The 18,100-nt window shown below is 46.3% G+C and overlaps 1 protein-coding gene across 1 annotated transcript; it reads right to left on the bottom strand.

Annotated features, from left to right (window-relative positions):
* Nucleotides 1–339: 339 nt before the first annotated feature.
* Nucleotides 340–18,082, bottom strand: TINCR (TINCR ubiquitin domain containing). The gene is made up of 2 exons (XM_055806730.1): nucleotides 9,579–18,082; nucleotides 340–2,798 (listed from the first exon to the last, which is right to left on the bottom strand). Exons 1-2 carry the CDS (start codon nucleotides 9,836–9,838, stop codon nucleotides 2,795–2,797), a joined length of 264 nt encoding a protein of 87 aa, XP_055662705.1. The 5' UTR covers nucleotides 9,839–18,082; the 3' UTR covers nucleotides 340–2,794.
* Nucleotides 18,083–18,100: the final 18 nt, after the last annotated feature.

The raw sequence follows: 18,100 nt of genomic DNA, 5'->3' as shown, positions 1-18,100 counted from the left end.
GTGATCCCAGCATTTAGCAAGCATTAAGAATACCTGAAACTAAGGAGTAAGACCAGAGTGGAGAGGACAGGTGGTAGAAGAGGCAGTGTAAAACAAGTGAGTAAAAGAGATTGTCCCACTGACTTCCCAGTGCTGTTGTCACTGGAGGGTTGCACAGTCCTATGCAAAGCATTAAAAAAATCTATTGAAGGAAAACAACATAATGAACGGTCAAAGAAAGCAAGCAAGCAGTCAGCTCTTGTTCCTCAGAGAATAGCCTCTATTCTCACATATCTTGCATTGGATTATGGCATAGAGGGAAAAAACAGAAATACCTCAAATAGATCCAGTTAGTTTTACCTCTTTTTATGCTGTACCTGTGGCTGTTTCCAGGTGGTTTGGTGGGTTTTGTTTTCCTTTTCCCATGTGATAAGATCCATCATTTGAAGGACAGCAACCAAACCAGCTCTTCCTGCTCTGAAGAAGGGCAGCAACTGCACTTAGAATAAAAGATTGTCAGGCAGATCTGAAGTGTCAATCAGAGCCTATCTCTGAAAAAAACATTAGTCCAGGCAGCTCCCCACACCATCACAGTTAATTTACTCTTTCCAGCTATCCCCCTGAGCTGCAAAAAGCCTTCCAGAGCTGACCAGAGCTGCCAGCTACAGACATGAGGTGTTAGAGTAGATATTAGACCTAATTCAACTCAGGTCACTTTGCCTTCTGCAGAGCAAAAGACTGTGATTATCGGGTCCAGAGAAGCAAATACTGGTCTCCCAGGCTTTGTGAGCCAAACTGTACCTTTTACCAGAAGAGGGGCATAGATTTAGGACTCTGTTGCTGAGTGTGTCCCATCTTCAGTGGCACGTCTCCACTTGAATATTATTATTATCATTTAAAATATTATTTATGACTGCACCTAGGGCTGTGCGAGGCACTTTCCAAGCACTCAGGGAAGTACTGGCTCTGCTCCAAGAAACTCATTATTTCAGGACAGACAGACACGCAGAGGCGCCGCATGGTCAAGTGGCAGAAATGCTGACCCAACAGCACCAGCACACTCTCCACTGTGTGCCTGGCTGGTTGGTTGACCTTGGGAAAAGTCACATTCCTTCTCCCCACGCTTAATCCCATCCCACTCTTTGTCCGTCTCAGTTTCTTGGACTGGAAGATCTTCAGCTGTGACTATGTTCACGTCTTTGTCTGTCTTAGACTTTTTTTCTGTCCAAAGTCCAAGGAAGCACTTGGGGAAGTATTTTTATTCCTAGGAGGAAAAAAAAGGAAAACTGGAAAATAAGAAGCTCCATTTTCAATAGAATTTCTTCAAACACTTCTGCTGAAAAAAAAGAATCAAATGTTTTCTCATTGCCAAACAAGTCCAGAAAGGTGAGTTTTTCAGTTGAGAAACAGAAAATGCAGGTTTGGGAGGTTTGGTGAGACAGTTTCCAGTCACTGAGATTTTCTGGGGAAAGTACTGTAATGGTTAGAGAAACATCCATTTTGTCCTGAAAATAAGTTTGAACATACAAATCAAGTTGTTCTGTGAACAGGAAAGTGCCAAAACCAATTCTCCTTCTGATTTGTGTATTACAACTGCTTTTTCTTTCTCCCTTTCTTGGTGCTCCCAGCACACTGTAATATCCCCAGGGCACCCTTATCCCCTCCAGACCTCCCCGGCAAAGTCCTCATCTCTTCTAACAGCTTCTCACTTTACAGGCAAGGGGCAGCAAGTGCAGGAGCTGGCTTGAAGCTAGGCAAGTGCTGATTGACCTGCCGGTATCTAAATGCCAGCTGGTCACCTGGCCACTGCATCTTAAAACAGGTAGGGAGCAAGAGGTGTAATTACCTTTCCTTCAGTAGGATATTAACTTGAAATGTCTGCCTTCTTTCCAGCTGCTTTTTTTCATGAAAACTGCAGGAATCTTGGGTCTGTAAGACCTTTTCTTTCCATTGAGCTGGGTTGAATCAGGACAGCTGATTCAGAAGTTTATGGAGTTGGGGGGGGTACTGGTACACAGGTGAAAGAACAACACAAGAAGGCTCATTGCATCATAAACCCAGGCTCAAATATAAGGCAGTTTTGATGTAACAGTGGGTCTCTAATGTCAGGTGAGATAGTCGCTGTAGCAGCGACCAACCAGTCTCTGTCCTTTGGATATATAAAGGCTGTCAAGCTCCAGGACTGTCCATAGTGCACTTACCGCTTCCTTGCTGTACAGAGCCTTCAACTTAGAAATCAGGGCCCCATTTTATAGAAGCTGCTCAGAAGCCCAGACAGTCCCTAACCGGGGTCACTTATAGGTGGATTGACAAAGAGTAGAAGAAAGGGAAGAATAAATTATCTCAGACTTAAATGTAGGCCAAGATCACCGATTTACTGAGGAATCCTGTGAGAATTGGAAGGAGGCTCAAATGTCCAATGTCCCCATCTAGGGCCCTAAGCAAAGTCGACCTCAGCTCCTTCTTGCTTCATCACCCAGGCAGAAGTCACCCTTTCATGGGCATTTCACTCTGATTCGCTGCCCTCAGGAGCTGAATCAGTCTTACCCGTACTTCTCCTTTGGCAGTTGAGACCGCATGGCATGCTGATGAGGCAACGTTATTTGTTGTTTTGTTTGGGTTAATTATTCATGAGCACTGTGCTGAAAACACTAGGAGCTGCTTTCTGAACAGTCCTTGAGCTGGCATGCAGGGAGGGACTTACCAAACACTGGTGGCTGGGCTGCCTTTCCACAGCCAAGCTCTCTTCCATCTGCTTCCCTTCAGCCCTTGTCACACTCCCCATCCCTCATGGCTTTGGCTGTGCTCTTTGGCATTACCTAAATAAGAAAGAGGCATATACTTGGAGCACTGTAGACATGCAATCAAAAATGGCATTTGACCAGGGAGGCAACTGACCCTGACATGGGGAGAATATACACCTGGTCCTCTGTTTTTTTTTTTCAGTCATGCTGTATAGCTGAGGATAAGCCACTTGCAGGATTTCAGACCTGTTTATCCTTCCGCAAAAGATGCTTTCACCCTTCTTCAGATAATCTGCAACTGTCTGGAAGCCTTTTTCCATAAGCAAGGCTCTGCCTCTTTAGTGCATGCTCCTGGAAATGCATTTTTCATCTTAGGACAAGGGCAGCCTGTAGCTTTAGGAGCACTTTGAGGATGTTTACAGTAAGACAGAGCTTGAATTGCTATAAACACTCTCACTCCCATGCATTAGCACTAAACAGTGGTTTTCTGGGGTTACAGCTCCATAAATATTTTCTGATGGGGGTACAGATCCTGTATAGAAGACTTAAACTTAGCAAAAAGTATGATTACTTTCTCAGTTACTCCTCTGAAGACCCTTAGAAATCATCTAGGGCTGCCCCCTGGAGTCTCCAGAACAGAGGCTGAAGCTCTTGCAAGTTTCTAGGGGTACCTCTTCAGGGCTAGCATTTGCTTAGAGAGCTCATTATCACGGCTTGGACTGCAACCAAAATACTCATGGCCCGTAGGCAGCCGCCTTACCAGGCAGCCACCCCACCCAGCCAAGCTGGGTCTTTTGACTCCTGTGAATTGCTCTTTGCAATTATGCAGACAAGAAACTGAGCCTGTGCTGCAAACATTTCATCAGGACTTTAGAGAAGTTTAGACTTTATGGGGTCTTCCCTTGGGTCCTAGCAAAGGACACTGCAAGTGTACTTAGGCTGATTATCAATCACTGGTTGGGTTTTTTGCAGAACCCAGAACAGGATTCATGTTCCAGCACATGCTTCCTCACTGGAAATTTCAGGGGACTGTAATAGCCAAGGATTTGCTGTGAGCCCACCCTGTAGCACATCTGCCCCATAAAACACCAGGACACAGGAGAGGGTCTTTATCCCAACTGGGCAAAATCCTCACCTGGTATAAATCAGCACAGCTACAAATAAGTCCAGGAAGCTGTGTCATATCACACCAGAAAAGAACCTAGTTTTAGGATATGCTTTCCATTCATTAATTCTTTGCCTAGAGCCAAGACAGACTCCCCATGGGATATATTAGCTCAGTTTCATCTCCTGCAATCCCATGCAACTGCACAGGGGAAGAATTCAGAACCTATGGACCATGTTCTCCACTGATGCAGCCCTCTGATTTTGTTAAATGAGCTTCTTGGACTTAACAGTAAGTAACTGAGCTAAATATGGATGTGATTTTCTGGCCTGTACACTGCAAGAGGTCAGCAGAGAGAACTGCACTGGTGCTTTCGGAACTTAAAAATCACTTAACTGATTTCAAGGAGTTTACACCAGCAGAGAGCTTGGCCCATGATTAATACACAGAAATACTACCTTCAGCTGCAGAGATGAAGTCAGTCTCCCACCTGGCTGTTGCCTAAGTAACACATCTCTAGGAGAATATTTTTTAAGCCAGTGTTATTTATCTGGTAGATGGAAGCAGGCCTGTTAAGGCCATACCAGGTCAACATATGTCTAAGCATGTACTGAAGAACTTAATTAGTTCTCCCTGAGAAGAGAGACTCCCAGTGCTATTTAAAGGATCGTTATCCTACTGTGAGATGCCTTGGAGCCTGCTGCTAGGCCTAAGCTTAACAGGGCAAGTCTGTAGTAGTTGGATGGGAGCGAAAAGTCTCCCGCCCATGCTGAGGAGTAATTGCTGAGCAACCCCAGGAGTTGGAGGGTCAGCACAAGGAGCAGGCATCACAAAATCACACTGAAACCCAGTGTAAGGGACTTAATTCATGTCTGGGCTGTAATGTCAGCTTTCAGGGTCAAACCATAGATCCCATTATTTTTCTGGTTTTTCTTTCTAGAGAGCCAACATCATCTGCTGTGCTTGGTTACTGCTTCTTATGGGGCAATTCCAGTGGGAGTGAGAAAGGGTGACAGGATAGTGGAGTAATATAAGCCTGCAGTGAGCCACTACCACATGTCTATGTCAAACACCAATCCTTACGTCATCACAGGAGTCAAATGTAGGCAGTAGTTTTCTTAGTATCAGCTAAACTGGACCTTATGCAAGTGGCTCAGTCATAGTTTTCATTTATGAGGCCAAAAATTAGAGACTGTAAATGGAATGCCAATAAAGGAGTTAGCCAGGTTCCCCAAAGATGGATGGTTTTGTAATTCTGCCAGGAGGTAGCCCCTTGAATGGGTGGACCTCTGGAAAACTAGGCTGAACAGCCTCTGAAGGATAAAACAGGGTCCCAAGCATAATAAAGCATGTATAAGCACTGGCACTCAGCAGGGACACTGAGGCTGGATTGCAGAAGAGGGAGAATCCTGAGCGTGCTTATCTTGACCTAAGAGTGGCTTATATACCACGTGGGACCTTGGTCTGTTCTTTGAGCTGTCAGGAGTTGTTCCTAGATGAGTTGTTATGGTAACTGAGCTAATGCCCCGAGATAGATGTTTTCAGGTGGCTTCAGGCCAGAAAATCAACACCAATAGATTCTAGATAATAGACTTCTGCTAAACTCAGTGCCGGCATCTACTTTATTTAACCTATTCACCAATGACTTACTGAACTCCATTCTCTGGGCAAGCCGTATATGATAACAATAGCTGCTTGGCCTCAGTGAACCTCAGCTTCCAAAAGACTGAGGGGCTCCCGTGTACTGTGGCTGAGTCTATGCCAGTAAATTAAACATGCCTGAGATTTTCCTCTGTATCAAGAAGACAGCTGGCACAGAACGGCCAGTGTTTTCATATTAAATTCTTACCCTCCAAAGCTGCATGGTCACATCCAGACAGCCCATAAAGAACAGTCCCTGGCCCGTGCTGTCTTCTGAAATGCAGTTGGACTGGGCCAGTGCTGCAGTACAATACTCCAGCAGCAGTCCAGGCACTGGTTAATTTATTAGTACAGACCTTGTCTGACTGACTGCTAGAGGTGACTGCGCAAGAAAGGAGCCTGAAACCAAGTGCAAAGGCTCTGTTGGTGTGCTTGTGCTTATACCACATCCACATCCAGCTGGAGCCATACATCCTTAGGAGCGGTCAGTGACAGGCACAAGCACATCTAGGAATCATGCTCGATCACCCATTTACATCCTCTGTTTGAAATAGCTCATGGGTTAAGCGGTGGATTTACCAGTTGGATACAAGAACCCTCCACCTAACATGGAACAAATCAAGATGCAGCCAACAAATTACCAACAATGAGCAGCTAATGCCATATGCCTGCTATCCAGCACTGCTGCTGACTACACCGTGGGAGGTCTCTTTGATTGGTGCTCCACAGCATGCAGTCGGGCGGTTCACTGTGGCAGACAAAATTTGGGAAGAGTCATGCCAGTTTCAGGAACTCCCACATCACCACCAGACCAGCCAAGCAACTTCCTGGCTCTGGGGCCCTGCACCACCTCCAGAGCAAGCCAAACAGGTTCTGCTGTGGTGTGGTCCACAGTGCCAGGACTGATCATGCCTTGGGCATTTGAAACAGCCTGCTGCGTGCCCTTGTGGATGCTCTTGCATCTGTGCTGGATGGCTACTTTTTTGATGTCAAGACTCACTGGTGGTCTGCTTGCGTTGGGCACCAATGACTTGAACACCACAGGCTGGCCCAAGGCCACTGAGCAGGGGGGGTTCTCTCTCTACTTGTTCGTTCACATTTCAAGTCTTGCTTTGCTTGTTTTACCCATTTACAAACCATGTTATTGTAATCTGTAGCTCTCTAGGGCAGAAAATGGTTTTCTGCATGTTCTTTGCTCGGCTTCTGCTGCAACAGGATTGCAATCTCAGTCAGTGCAGCAATAATGTGATTAACAAGCTCTGCACAAGGAGGAATTGCATCCTCAGTGGATGTGATATCCCCAGATCTGGCCTGCCAGTGTGTTTTCCCAAGGCAAGAGGTCATGTTGACTGAACTCCAAATTGGCTTGCTCGAACTTTTAAACACTAAGGTCCAAATAAATTTTCAGCAGTAGCTGGTATGCTGATCCCTTTCCTGCCAAGCTACAGACTTAAGTGAATTTTTATGACTAAGTTATAAACCCCAGAAAACACGAGCGAGAAGTGGAAATGCTGACTTGGCCTTTGCTAAATGCCAATTATCTACAAAGGTGTTAAGAACTGGGGGGGGGGGGGGGGGGGGGGGGGGGGGTGGACACGACAGACGGACACACCTGATAAATAGGGTCGTTTTCATGTTTTCTCTGGTTCAAAGTAAACTGTCCCGTGAGCCCCTTGTAGGAGCACATAGCATGCAGAGTGACCATAATATTTATAGGCATGACACTGAGCTGCAGACCTTGGCAATCAGAGCAACTCCACTTTTGGAATAAATATACCTCTGCTTGGCTGGCATCTCAGTACAAAAGAGTAAGTAGGAGACACCAAGATTTTCAGGGAGAACTTAAGAAGCAGATGCTGACCTTTGATGTCCATACTTTACTGAATCAGTGGAGTACTAAAACCAACTTTTAAATCCTCAGGGCTGCTAGCCAAACTCAGCACCATGTTCTCTATTCCTCTCTTCTCCTGTGGCTCCTCGACAGTCCCAACACTGCATAGGCTACTCTCCTCATATTCCCCAAGGTTGCACAGTGTCACCCAGCTGATGCAGACCAGCGTATCTCCACAGACACTGTTGGAGCAACATGGGGGTTGGTTAATAATACCTAAAGATCTGGCCAAATAATCTTAAGGCTCAAAATGATGCTGTAATCTCAGTTGCAATGCAGTATCTTCCTTCTCCCACTCTATTTCCTAACTCCCGATTGAAGTCTTAAAGCCGTCTAAAAACCAGCCCTCTGCGTGCTGGGGATCCAGCGTGGTGCTGAGTCACAGAGGCTGCACTCAGCCCAGGACTATGTACTGAGCAGGGTGATAACTGCCAAGCCACATGCAAGCACATCTCAGAAGTACCTAGGGGGACTGTGCTACAACAATAGCTCAGTCACCCCCATGAGCTTCTAGAGAAATGTATCCCCAATACCTGGGCAGTTAACACTCATGCCACACAAAATACTTTGGGAATGGCTGAGGTTATCCTTCATGTCCATGAACTCGAGGAGAGATGTGACTTCAGGGAGAAGCTGTCCAACCCCCACAACGCACCCAGCTCCAGGAGAAGAAATAAGAGATTAGCCAAAGGTGCTTATTTAGCAGCCAGGAAGGTTTTGATGAAATTCAAGGAAAAGAATATTAGAAATCGCACTCCCTTTTTCATGTACTCACAAAAATGGAGCAGGGACTTTCAGCAACAGGCTCTAAATTTTCAAAAACAGCTAGTGACTTCAGGTGAGCATCCTGAACTCCACACACCAGTGACAGGATCTCCTGGTGATTTTTGCATTGCTGCAGTTACACCCTGCTTTTGCAGCATCTGGGAAGGTGCATGGCATGTTACGGAAATCGAGCATCTGTCAAAGTGTCAATATGTGCACTCCATCAACTGAGTCCCTCTGACACCTTTTTTGCTTTCAAAAATTCAGACTGTACAATTTAGGAAAATAAACACTAGAAACAACAAGAAGTAGAAATGCTCCTGCTGTTAGAAACAAGGTGAAAAGGAGGAGCTGAGCCAAGTTAATCAGTGAGCTGAAATGAGATGTTGGAGAAAGGGGCCGTGGGTGACTTGGCGTTTGCAGTTAGCTGAGTGACGTGAAATCTCTTGTGTCTGGCTGAGCTCTGAAAGGAAATGCTTTATTAAATCTTCTTTGTGTGAGATTTCAAGCCGCCTCTGGACTGGAAAATAGGACCATTCCAGTATGTGGCATGTAATCAGGAACTGAAGTCTTTAGTGCATGTTTTTCTGCAGGGGAAACTGATCAACATAGACACATAACTCAGAGGGCTCAGGATTTAGAAAGCTGAATTAGACACAGTACACCCATGCTTTGCTCTGCACCTCTTCTACCAAGTATCCCCAAAACGCTTCACAGAACTAATCTGGTTGCTGGTAGCAACCACCAGGCATTACGAGAAACAGCACAAGTGGGCATAAATTCACCCCACTGAATATAAACGATCATGTGAGCCAGTGGGTCTCAGGACCATTAGCCCAGCTTTCAGTCCCACTGGAAAATAATACTTGCCCTGATCGATCTTCTTTGCACTGGCTGCCCTGGGTGTCTCTAGTGTCACCGTCCATTCTGCTGTGATCTGGCCACATTTTGGGAAGCTGCAGCTTCTTGCCATGTCTGTCCAGACTCATTGCGCTTTGCTGTAAGCTGGCAGCTCACAGCTCTTCCCTGTCAAAGCAGGACTGCGCCACCCTGAAATACTTGTAGAAAGTATGTACTAAAAAGAAAGTAAGAGAGCCAGACACAATGAGAAAGAATGAGGCTGAAAGGCTCCCAGAGCACTCCCTCATGTCACACAATCTCCCTTGCCCTTTTGCACATCTGATCTCTCCCTCTATGCTTGGCCACATAGTCAGGAAAGTGAGACCTGATCAGAGACAGGACAGGCAGCATCAACCAGATTTCCTCCTCCTCTTACCGCTCGTATGTACCCAGCATGTCTGGATATGAAAAGCCTTGAATCTTAGTCTGCCTGCTGGAAACTCCCAAGGTTTGAGTTCCTGATTTGCTTTCTGCAAAACCTAACAGGAGAGTGTCCCGAGGGGCTGAGATACACAGAGCATTCCCCTTCCTTTGCACCACCCCTGCTGCCTACCTTTTGTTGCTGACAAGAAGCAGGACAGAGCCATTCTGGATATTGGCTTCTTTGAGAGTCTCGTGCTCCTCGAGCTGCCTGGAGTTGTAATAAAATGTCTTCTTCCAGGAAGTGACACCCTCCCGTACTAAGTGAGCCCGTAGGTCCATCACTGTGTCTCTGGGCTTGACTGTCAAGGGCATCATCAGGTCCTCATCAGCCAGGTGCACCTTAATGTGGTACCTCTTCCAGCGAGAGAGGCTCCTTCGCAGTGTGTCCATCCTCTCCAGCTCACCCAGGCCAGTGTGGCAGAGCGGAGCATCCAGCTGGGAGGTTGGTAAAGCAGGGATGTGGCTCTGAAGAGGCTGTCTGCCGTGAACAACTTAAAATGTCCTGCCAAACCTGTTCCTCCCAGTTGCTGCGCTGCATGCTTCACATTCCAGGGAAGAGCTCACCTGGCTCGAGGAGCCTGCTGGCTGGGAAACTTCTCCGTGAATCATTTCCACACACCCCTAAATCCCATAATAATTACAATGTCTTCACAAAGTGCTCTTCATTCCAGTAGCTCTCAGAGGACTTTAAAGCTGGATCTCCATAGCCATTAGAAATGTGGGTACATGTGAGAGATGAATGGGGTTTAGTAACCTCATGTCTCCTGTTCTAAAAAGCTGCCAGCTGTGGAGTAGACCAGTTCAACAAAGTACGTGTTGAGGAACCTCACAGCTATTTAATGTGGATGAAGAAAAGCACTCTGCATAGTGAAAAATTCCTCATGGGGGAGAGCCAGAGCCAGGCTGATCATTAGTGCAGGGCAGTTTCCCCCTAGGAGAGCTATATAGTTCTTGTAGGCATACAGACTGGACCCTCCAGAAGGGGTAGGACTCATTCATTGCTTGTGATACCATCAGATATCTAATATTGGCTCACACGTGCTCCTCACTGGTTCATCATCTTGATTTCCTCTTCGTTTCATATCCCTGCCTAATTGAAGGGCTGATCGTATCCTGCCCTACCACGTGAGTGGGACCAGCATCACGGGGCTGCAGGCACATCATGCAAACAGGCAGCAACAGAGGCCTCAGAATACCAAGAGGAACAAGCAATACTTCGGTAAATACGATACCTCCAAATGGAAGGAAGTGATTCCAGCCATGAGAGCCAGCTGTAATTGAATGATCCTGCAAGGCAGACTCTGGCAGTCACAAGATGATACTTCAGAGCAAACATCAAGATAAGGAAGTCTTTTCTTTCTTTTTCTCAAAAAGATCAAGTCACCTTCTTATCTTATAGGTAATTTCCTGAAGCCCTATAGGAATTAATTCCCTTGTCCATTCTTCTCACCACAGTCCGGTATTTTCAGACCAATGTACTGCAAGATAGTTGACTTCAGAGTCTGCTCTTCACTAAAAAGGGGCTGCTTTTGGCCATTAGATAACAAAACAGTCAGATTTTTCAGATACAGCAGCAGTCAGCTCCCATTGAGAACAAGAGAGGTATCCACTCTTCCACTGGGAAACAAGGAGGTTTCCACCCTATCTTCGCACCTCCCTTCTTTTTTCCTCCCCAGCACATTACATCTCTGCCAAGAACAGCAGCAGGTATCTTCAGTTACACCACAGGCAGTGATTTCCCTGTGCACTTGAGAAGGACTGAAGCTTCTGCTAGCAAGATTTTCTTTCCAGATTCAGTCACTGTAAAGGTATGATTGCTTTGGTGGGGACTAGAATTCTTGGCCACTCACTCTGCTACTGAGTTGCTGCAAAGGCTTAAGGTGAGTAATGTCATGCCTTTGTGTTTCTTTTTGCTTATCTCATGACTGCTGCATGGGATAACGTGTCCATTAAGCGCCTTGTGGGAATTAGGAACAGCTTTTAGCACAGTAGTTAGTCTGGAAGCATTTAAAAATGCCTGGGTGTACAGATACATCAGTGATCTTCTTGAAGACAGGACACCACCACCTCAGAAAGAGAAACTGAGACATAGAGTGGTGTAAGGCTGTTATAACAAAAAATGTTACAGGTTAGCCTCCAGTTCCCATATCTAGGCATCTCAGTGAGAGGTCTCATTTTCAGAGACCTACAGAAACTTTGAAGCCTGGGGCCTGGTGTATCCTTCTCTACTGGGGTGACATTCACTTGGGGAGCCAAAATTCATCCCTGGTGTAAAGCAAGGGTCTGATCCAATTCCCACTGCCATCCAAGGGCAGACTCTTCATTGACGGCAGCCAGAACTGGAGCAAGCCCCAGACGCACTGAGGTCTGATGGCTCCGGCCAACAGAATTTGCCCAGTGAGTGCCAAGGGAAGCATAAGGCATTCTCATTTCAGCCGAGCCCGTCTGGTGTCAGCAAGTCCATCAGCTCCATCCTTCTAGCATACGTGACAGCCTGACAGCTGCCAGATACCTCCCTCAGACACCTTTCAGACAGCTCCTGTTTATTTTTAGGACAGCTCTTTCCAGTCAAGGCTCAGATGCTTATCGTTACATAGAAAGGGGGGACGGTGGCAGAAGAAAAACACACAGCTATCATTTTTATTTCTTTGCCTATAATGTGGTTGCAAACTTTTCTCACATACCCCTATCTGCCCATATCGAGAGCCTTCATTTTGTGAAAAGAGATGATATTCTAGCCTATGAAATCCAAGGTAAGGAGAAGCATAGTAGTGAAGTCAGCTTATGAAATATTGAAGCAGTGAAGACCTCCCTGGAACATGTGAATGTCTAATGCCAGTTCCAATTAATTTTGAATTTTTCATTAAACCATTATTAAAAGGAAGAGGACAGCAGAAATAAGGGAAATTGACATGGGCAGTATATTAAGTACTTTAGTTTTGCTGGAGGATGTTTTATTACCTGTCCAGAGCAATTATTTCATCAGCTTCTGATGGTTTGTGGGCTAAACAGAGGTACAGGATAAAGTTCTAGATGGTCTTTCCTCAAAGTTATTTTAATCTCCATCCCCTACCCTGCACCTTGCCAGCCTACGTGGATGATGTCTCTGGCATGTCATATCTGGAGGACAAGACATGGAGTCAGAGTTCTGAGGATCTGTGATAATGTGTCACTCTGGCATTATTTACAAATCAAATAAAAACTTACTGACCTAGGCTTTTGCCCATATTGAGGGCAAACGGAAGACATGCAGACATTCAGAGAAGCATTCATTAAGGAAGCCTGAAAAGCAATTTAGAACCCAGGTAGGCTATTATTTTTTTAGAGGGGGGAAGAAATAAAGCAACAGCATTTATAAAACATTGTCTCCTTTTTTGTTCTCAAAGCTGCCTTACTCCATTGACTAGAGCAAAAGAGAAACACCTGCCTAAATTAGGTGCTTCATTAATATGTCTCAAGGTGGTTGAGATCAACCTGGGCCTTATATGGTCTCCTTATAATGCCAGAATACAGACACTCATTTCTTAGATATTGGGGGTTTTTTTGTTGGGTTTGCTTGGCAGTGGCTGTGTTTTGCTACTTGTGCTGCTCTCCTTGCAGAGGACAACAGAGAAGTGGGATGATGCTCTATAAGGAAATAAAGGTTTCTTTATTTCCTGGTAGCAATTGTAGGGAAATTGCAATATGTGGGGAAAATTTGACCCTGATTTCTCTGGCAGAGACTGTAAGTCTTTGAGGAAACCACTCTGATAGTGCTCGTCTTTCTGTTAAGGAAGATACTTCGCTGTTTTCTGTAGCTCTGTGATTGCAGGGCTTGCAGTCAGTAATGCTGAACACTGAGGATTTTCCTCTGATGTTTGTTTGGGGTGAGTTTGTGTTTGAGAGCAGATAGACCACAAGGGATGAAGTGTGAGAGATGACTGCCCTTGTCAGGTTGATCATGCTTACGACTGCAACTGTGCAACACTGGGTACTGGAGAGAGGCTTTTTGTTAAGCTCCCCTAAGAACACAGTTCTGCCGGTGGGCACATTCTCTACCCCATGATTTTCCTCCTGCTCCATTAACTGATGGTACAGAGGGAAGGCTGCAGCATCGTGAGCTCTGAGACCCGCACTAGGTGCTGGGGAGCACAGGGCTGGGAAGTGAATGACCATGCAGGACAAACTGCAAAGCTTGGCAGTGATAACTTAAGGTTAGAAATCTCCAGCCCAATATGCATCTTGTCACCTAATTCATTCAGCGTCCCAGATATCTTGGGTGATGGGGCAGCTTAAGGCACTAGTATTTATATTCCTGAAGTACCCAGAGGCCCCCACTAGAGCTGTACCACTATGTGCAGGGATGAGTAAGGCCTTTCCTGTCACCCAGCGCTTTCCTCAGATGTGCTTGGTTATTAAATGGCTGGGCTCACATTATATGTCAAGTTAAATCTACAGCAAACTAACAAAGCACTCATAAATTATTAATAAATGCTCTGAGAAATGGGTAATTAAATGCAAAAGCTTTTTAGAGTCCAACGGATAAGCACAAAATATGTAAGCCCAAGCGATAACACTTTCTCCTGATATAACTTATCTACAGCATACTGCTCACATCTGCAAGAATACTTAGGAATATTGTTAACTTCTTGCACACCAGGAATAAAGAGAGCCTTTCTATGATGGAGGAGCACTTCTCCTGGAGATTAGGGCAAAAATCTTCATTGTTTAGACCATTGAAAATCCAGAAAAGCTGAAAGGTGCTTATATTAAGGTATACGGGAGGTGTGAGTGATGAGGGAAGGTGACAGTTTCTGCACTGACCCTGCCCTGTCATCTGCTTGTCAAGCTACAGGGTCCTGTGTTCCCAGGCCAAATGGCCTCTGTTCCACTGAGTACCCAGCCACAATCTCCCACCCTTGCCTGGCACAGGGGAAAACATCCCTGTCATCCTGCCCTGTTCTAGACCACAATCAGGAGCTCTCCATCTGCTCTGGCAGTATAACAGATTTTTTTTAAAAAAAGATCTCACAAAAAGGGGGATTGATGCTAGTTTCATTGGTTTGGGTACAAGTGAGGATTTCTGCCACTAACAAAGCTGAAGTTACCAAGTCAGACGGATCCTGCTGCAGTGTCCAAACCAGACTCCAAAAGGCCCTGCAACTTCCCTGGCTAGCTGCCCAGCATCAATATTGCATTACTGGGAGCCGGTGGACTCTGTTTGGCCTAGGATTGAACTTAAACAGGCTGCAGAATAAAGCTATGTATATTCTGCTTTGAAGGAGCATACTTGCCTGGTTTTGGAACACGAACCTGCAAGTTTTCTGAGCAAAAGCTGGATGTGAGTTGGTGTCATTTTCTGGTGGAAAAGGAAATGTGAAGGGAAAAAACCCAGTAACGCACATGTTAAATGAACCAGTCAAGTGCAGACAATGGGAAAGCTGAAAAATGGATATGGAGGAAAGCATTTTGCGGTGGTAGTTATTTCTCACTGCAGTTCTTTATAACTTCCCAGATGGGAGATTCATGACCCTAGGAAGTCTGTATCCTCCAGGGTTTGGCCTGCAGCAGCCCATGACTCACTTGCCTGCCAGGTTTGGCAATAAGCTGAGAAACAAGCAAGACAGCAAAACGCTTGTGGAAAAAGCAAAACAAGAGACAAATGAATTAATCTCTGGAAGAATAAAAAAAGACCTCTGTGCACTAAGGAGGGCCTTAGATGGAGAGAGAGTGAGTGCTCATGCCACTGAGGACTCCAGAGGAGCTGGCATCCCAGGCAGCCAGCTCTATTCGTTTGCAGGCAAAACAAATTCAGGATCCCTCAGTCTTAAAAGGTGAGGTGGGTGGAAATAGAAGATTTGAGGCTCTACCAGCCATTCCACCAGCAGCAGGATGATTTTCCAGGGGCTCAAGGAAGAAAGAGGATTTGTGGATCTACATTGCCATCTAATGGCAAGGAAGTACTTAAAGCTGTCACTGTGGCCCAGAAATGGACTGTAATAGCAAAGTAACCAAAGAGGGGGTAGTCTAAAGGCAAATCCTTCTCTGCGACTGTATAGGTCTCGCCAGTGAAGGCAATACAACCAGCCCAGAGAAGGGAAGGGTAGCAAAAGTCTTTGGATAGAGGCTGGTGATCCTCCTAACATCCTTTCCACTCCATTCTGTATTAGCCAGGAACGTTAACATGCATATAGGATGGGAATTGCTTTCTCCTGGTGTACCAGATACTGGCAGTAAGACAGGCTTCCCAAGCAGGTGCATGTTTCAGGTACTGAGTGAATTCTGCCATCCTATTCAAAACTGTCAATTCAGCATCTCGGGTGTTCAAGACCCTGTTGGAAAATTCAGATAACCAGGATTATTTAAGAAAGGAGGTAAACTCCCGTCGGATCTAAGCATGGGAAGAGTAGATCTACCATTTTGGTCACACCTAGCCCAGTACCATGTCCTCCTCCATGGTGAGTAATGGATACTTGATAAGAAAGTATTGGGAAAAGGGTATTACAGATTGTTTCTGCTCTGCCATACCCTTAACGCTGGGAGACAGCCCTGCAGGGAGAACCCACAAAGAAAAGATATCCAGTGAGATGTGAGAAAGAAATTCAGTGAGATATGAGGGTTTACAGATTTTGTCATTTAAAAGGAAACGCCAGGAAGAGACAAGTTTGATGTTCATTCTGGTGCCACCTTTGCTACAGTGCGCTGCTAGTGATAGATCGTATTATATGGTTTGTAGAACAGAAAATTTACAAGAGTAGTCTATTGGGAGATACTTACATTAAGAAACTGGAGGAAACTGGGTAAAGGATTCTTTCTTCTGCTTGGAAACGTTTCTAGCCTTGACACATGCAGTTTTGCATATGAGGAGGAGTTGGAGCTTGGTCAGTGTGAAAGAGGGGAAGGTGATGTTTTGTGACCGGGAGTTTAGAACAGAGGAGGAGCTGGGGAGGAAAACGGGGATATAAAGTATCTACTTTTCCCAGATAGTGAAATGGGATATGGTGTGTGTCCCAGCTAACTTCTGCACAATAAAAAAGGAGTAAGAAGTGAGAACATAGAAAATTTTGAGACCTGCCAGACTTCAGGCCACAGGTCCAAGCACCCCCGAGCCTGTTCAAATGCCTGCTGCAACACACTTCCCATGCAGCGTGCTGCCAAAGAAATGAGCATGGTCTCCAACAATCCCACTTTACAGCTTCATTTCCTTCTGGTATCCTCTCATATTTACACACCCAACCTTGCCAAGCCCTGCCTAGGCCCAAACAATCCCTCTAACAAAAGGGAAAACAAAGGAATTCCTACAGCCTGTAAAGTGCCTTCCCACCTGCCCAAAAGAGGAAAAGGTCTGGAGGGCTCTTCTTCCTCTCTTGGTCGCTCATGTTTCCCAAGCTAATGAAAGCCAGAGGCTGTGTGAGTGACAGGATTATCATTACTGCAGGAGCAAAGTGAATTCTTCAGGTATTTCTCTCCAGTTAGCGAAGCAGGGAGGGGAAGAAGGGAATGTACCTGGTTGAAGGGCTACACAGGGTGACATGTTCCTTGATATTCTTTTCTAAATGTGACCCAGAGTCATGCAGTGGGGTTGATGAGAAAAATTATCTTCCTGCAGTAGAAATACAAAGTCAAAAGGGTTTTGTTTAGTGATTGCTTCCCCAGCCCCGATTCTGAGCCTGCCCCAGCCTGTAGCAGGAGAGGAGCTGGTGAGCTGGCTGGAAAGCCACTTCTGCTCCTCTCAGCAATCAGAAATTATAAAGAGGCTGCGAGAGCAGCCACAGGAACGGCTCGAAACACGCACTGAAGGATACACACAGCTGTAGTCCCAGGGAGGGGCATGCATGGCTTTGCATCTGCCTCCATCACACGAGTTCCTACACATGCTGGCTCAGACATGGCTAACGCCGCCCTTCCCCACTCCCCTTCCTCCCTGACTGGATGTGGCTCTAAAGCTGCACCCCACAACCGGCTCCTTACAGACAGGGCCTGTGGCACATCCACCTCTCATGGAGTGCGGGTGGGTGCCACGGGCACAGCCCTGGGGGTCCACACTGGCAGGTGCGATGGAAGGTAGCCCCAGAGGAGCCAATAAAACACGGCCAGCTGGTTTGAACTCCACAGGAGCAGCGTGCGAGCTGGACCGCTGGGTTGCAGCCAGCAGAAGAAACTTGTTAAAGGTGTATATTGCCATGAAGAAAGCGAGTGGGCATCACCACGGCTGTGCTGCGCCAGCTGACCCAAGAGCCGTGGCGGTCCCTGCCTCAGCAGCCAGGCTTTCACCTCAGCCACAGCCCCCCAAGCAGGGCTGAGCCAACAGGCTCCCAGGGGAGGGGGGCATGGGGAGATGTAGGCCGTGATGCTGATTAATATGGTTTATTTGTTTTTAATGGCGTTTCTGCTGGTGCAGCCACACTGTTAATGTACTGCCTCCTCACCTCTACTCCTTAACCTGTTCGCAGGCTTGAAACCTGTGTGGTTTTCCTCTCAGAATTGGACAAAAAATGCCGGGTGGTGGGGGGGGCAGGGAAGGGGAGGCAAATATGGCGATTTCTAGGAGAAAAAGCGCGTTTCTATCGTATGAAGTGTGCCGAGGCGCACACAGGCTCGGGAAGAGCCAGCATTGGTTTCCCTGTTAAAAATTCCAAGCGTTGTTTTATATACGGGGCGGGGGGGGGGGGG

The sequence above is a fragment of the Falco peregrinus genome, chromosome 5 (assembly GCF_023634155.1).
Source record: "Falco peregrinus isolate bFalPer1 chromosome 5, bFalPer1.pri, whole genome shotgun sequence".
Classification (NCBI taxonomy): Eukaryota; Metazoa; Chordata; class Aves; order Falconiformes; family Falconidae; genus Falco; species Falco peregrinus.
The sequence above is the reverse complement of the archived record's forward strand: the minus strand, read 5'-3'. Positions and strand labels throughout refer to the sequence as shown.

What these genes read in the sequence shown, in the direction of transcription:
- TINCR (XM_055806730.1), bottom strand. Translation starts at nt 9,838, where the DNA reads ATGGACACACTGCGAAGGAGCCTCTCTCGCTGGAAGAGGTACCACATT.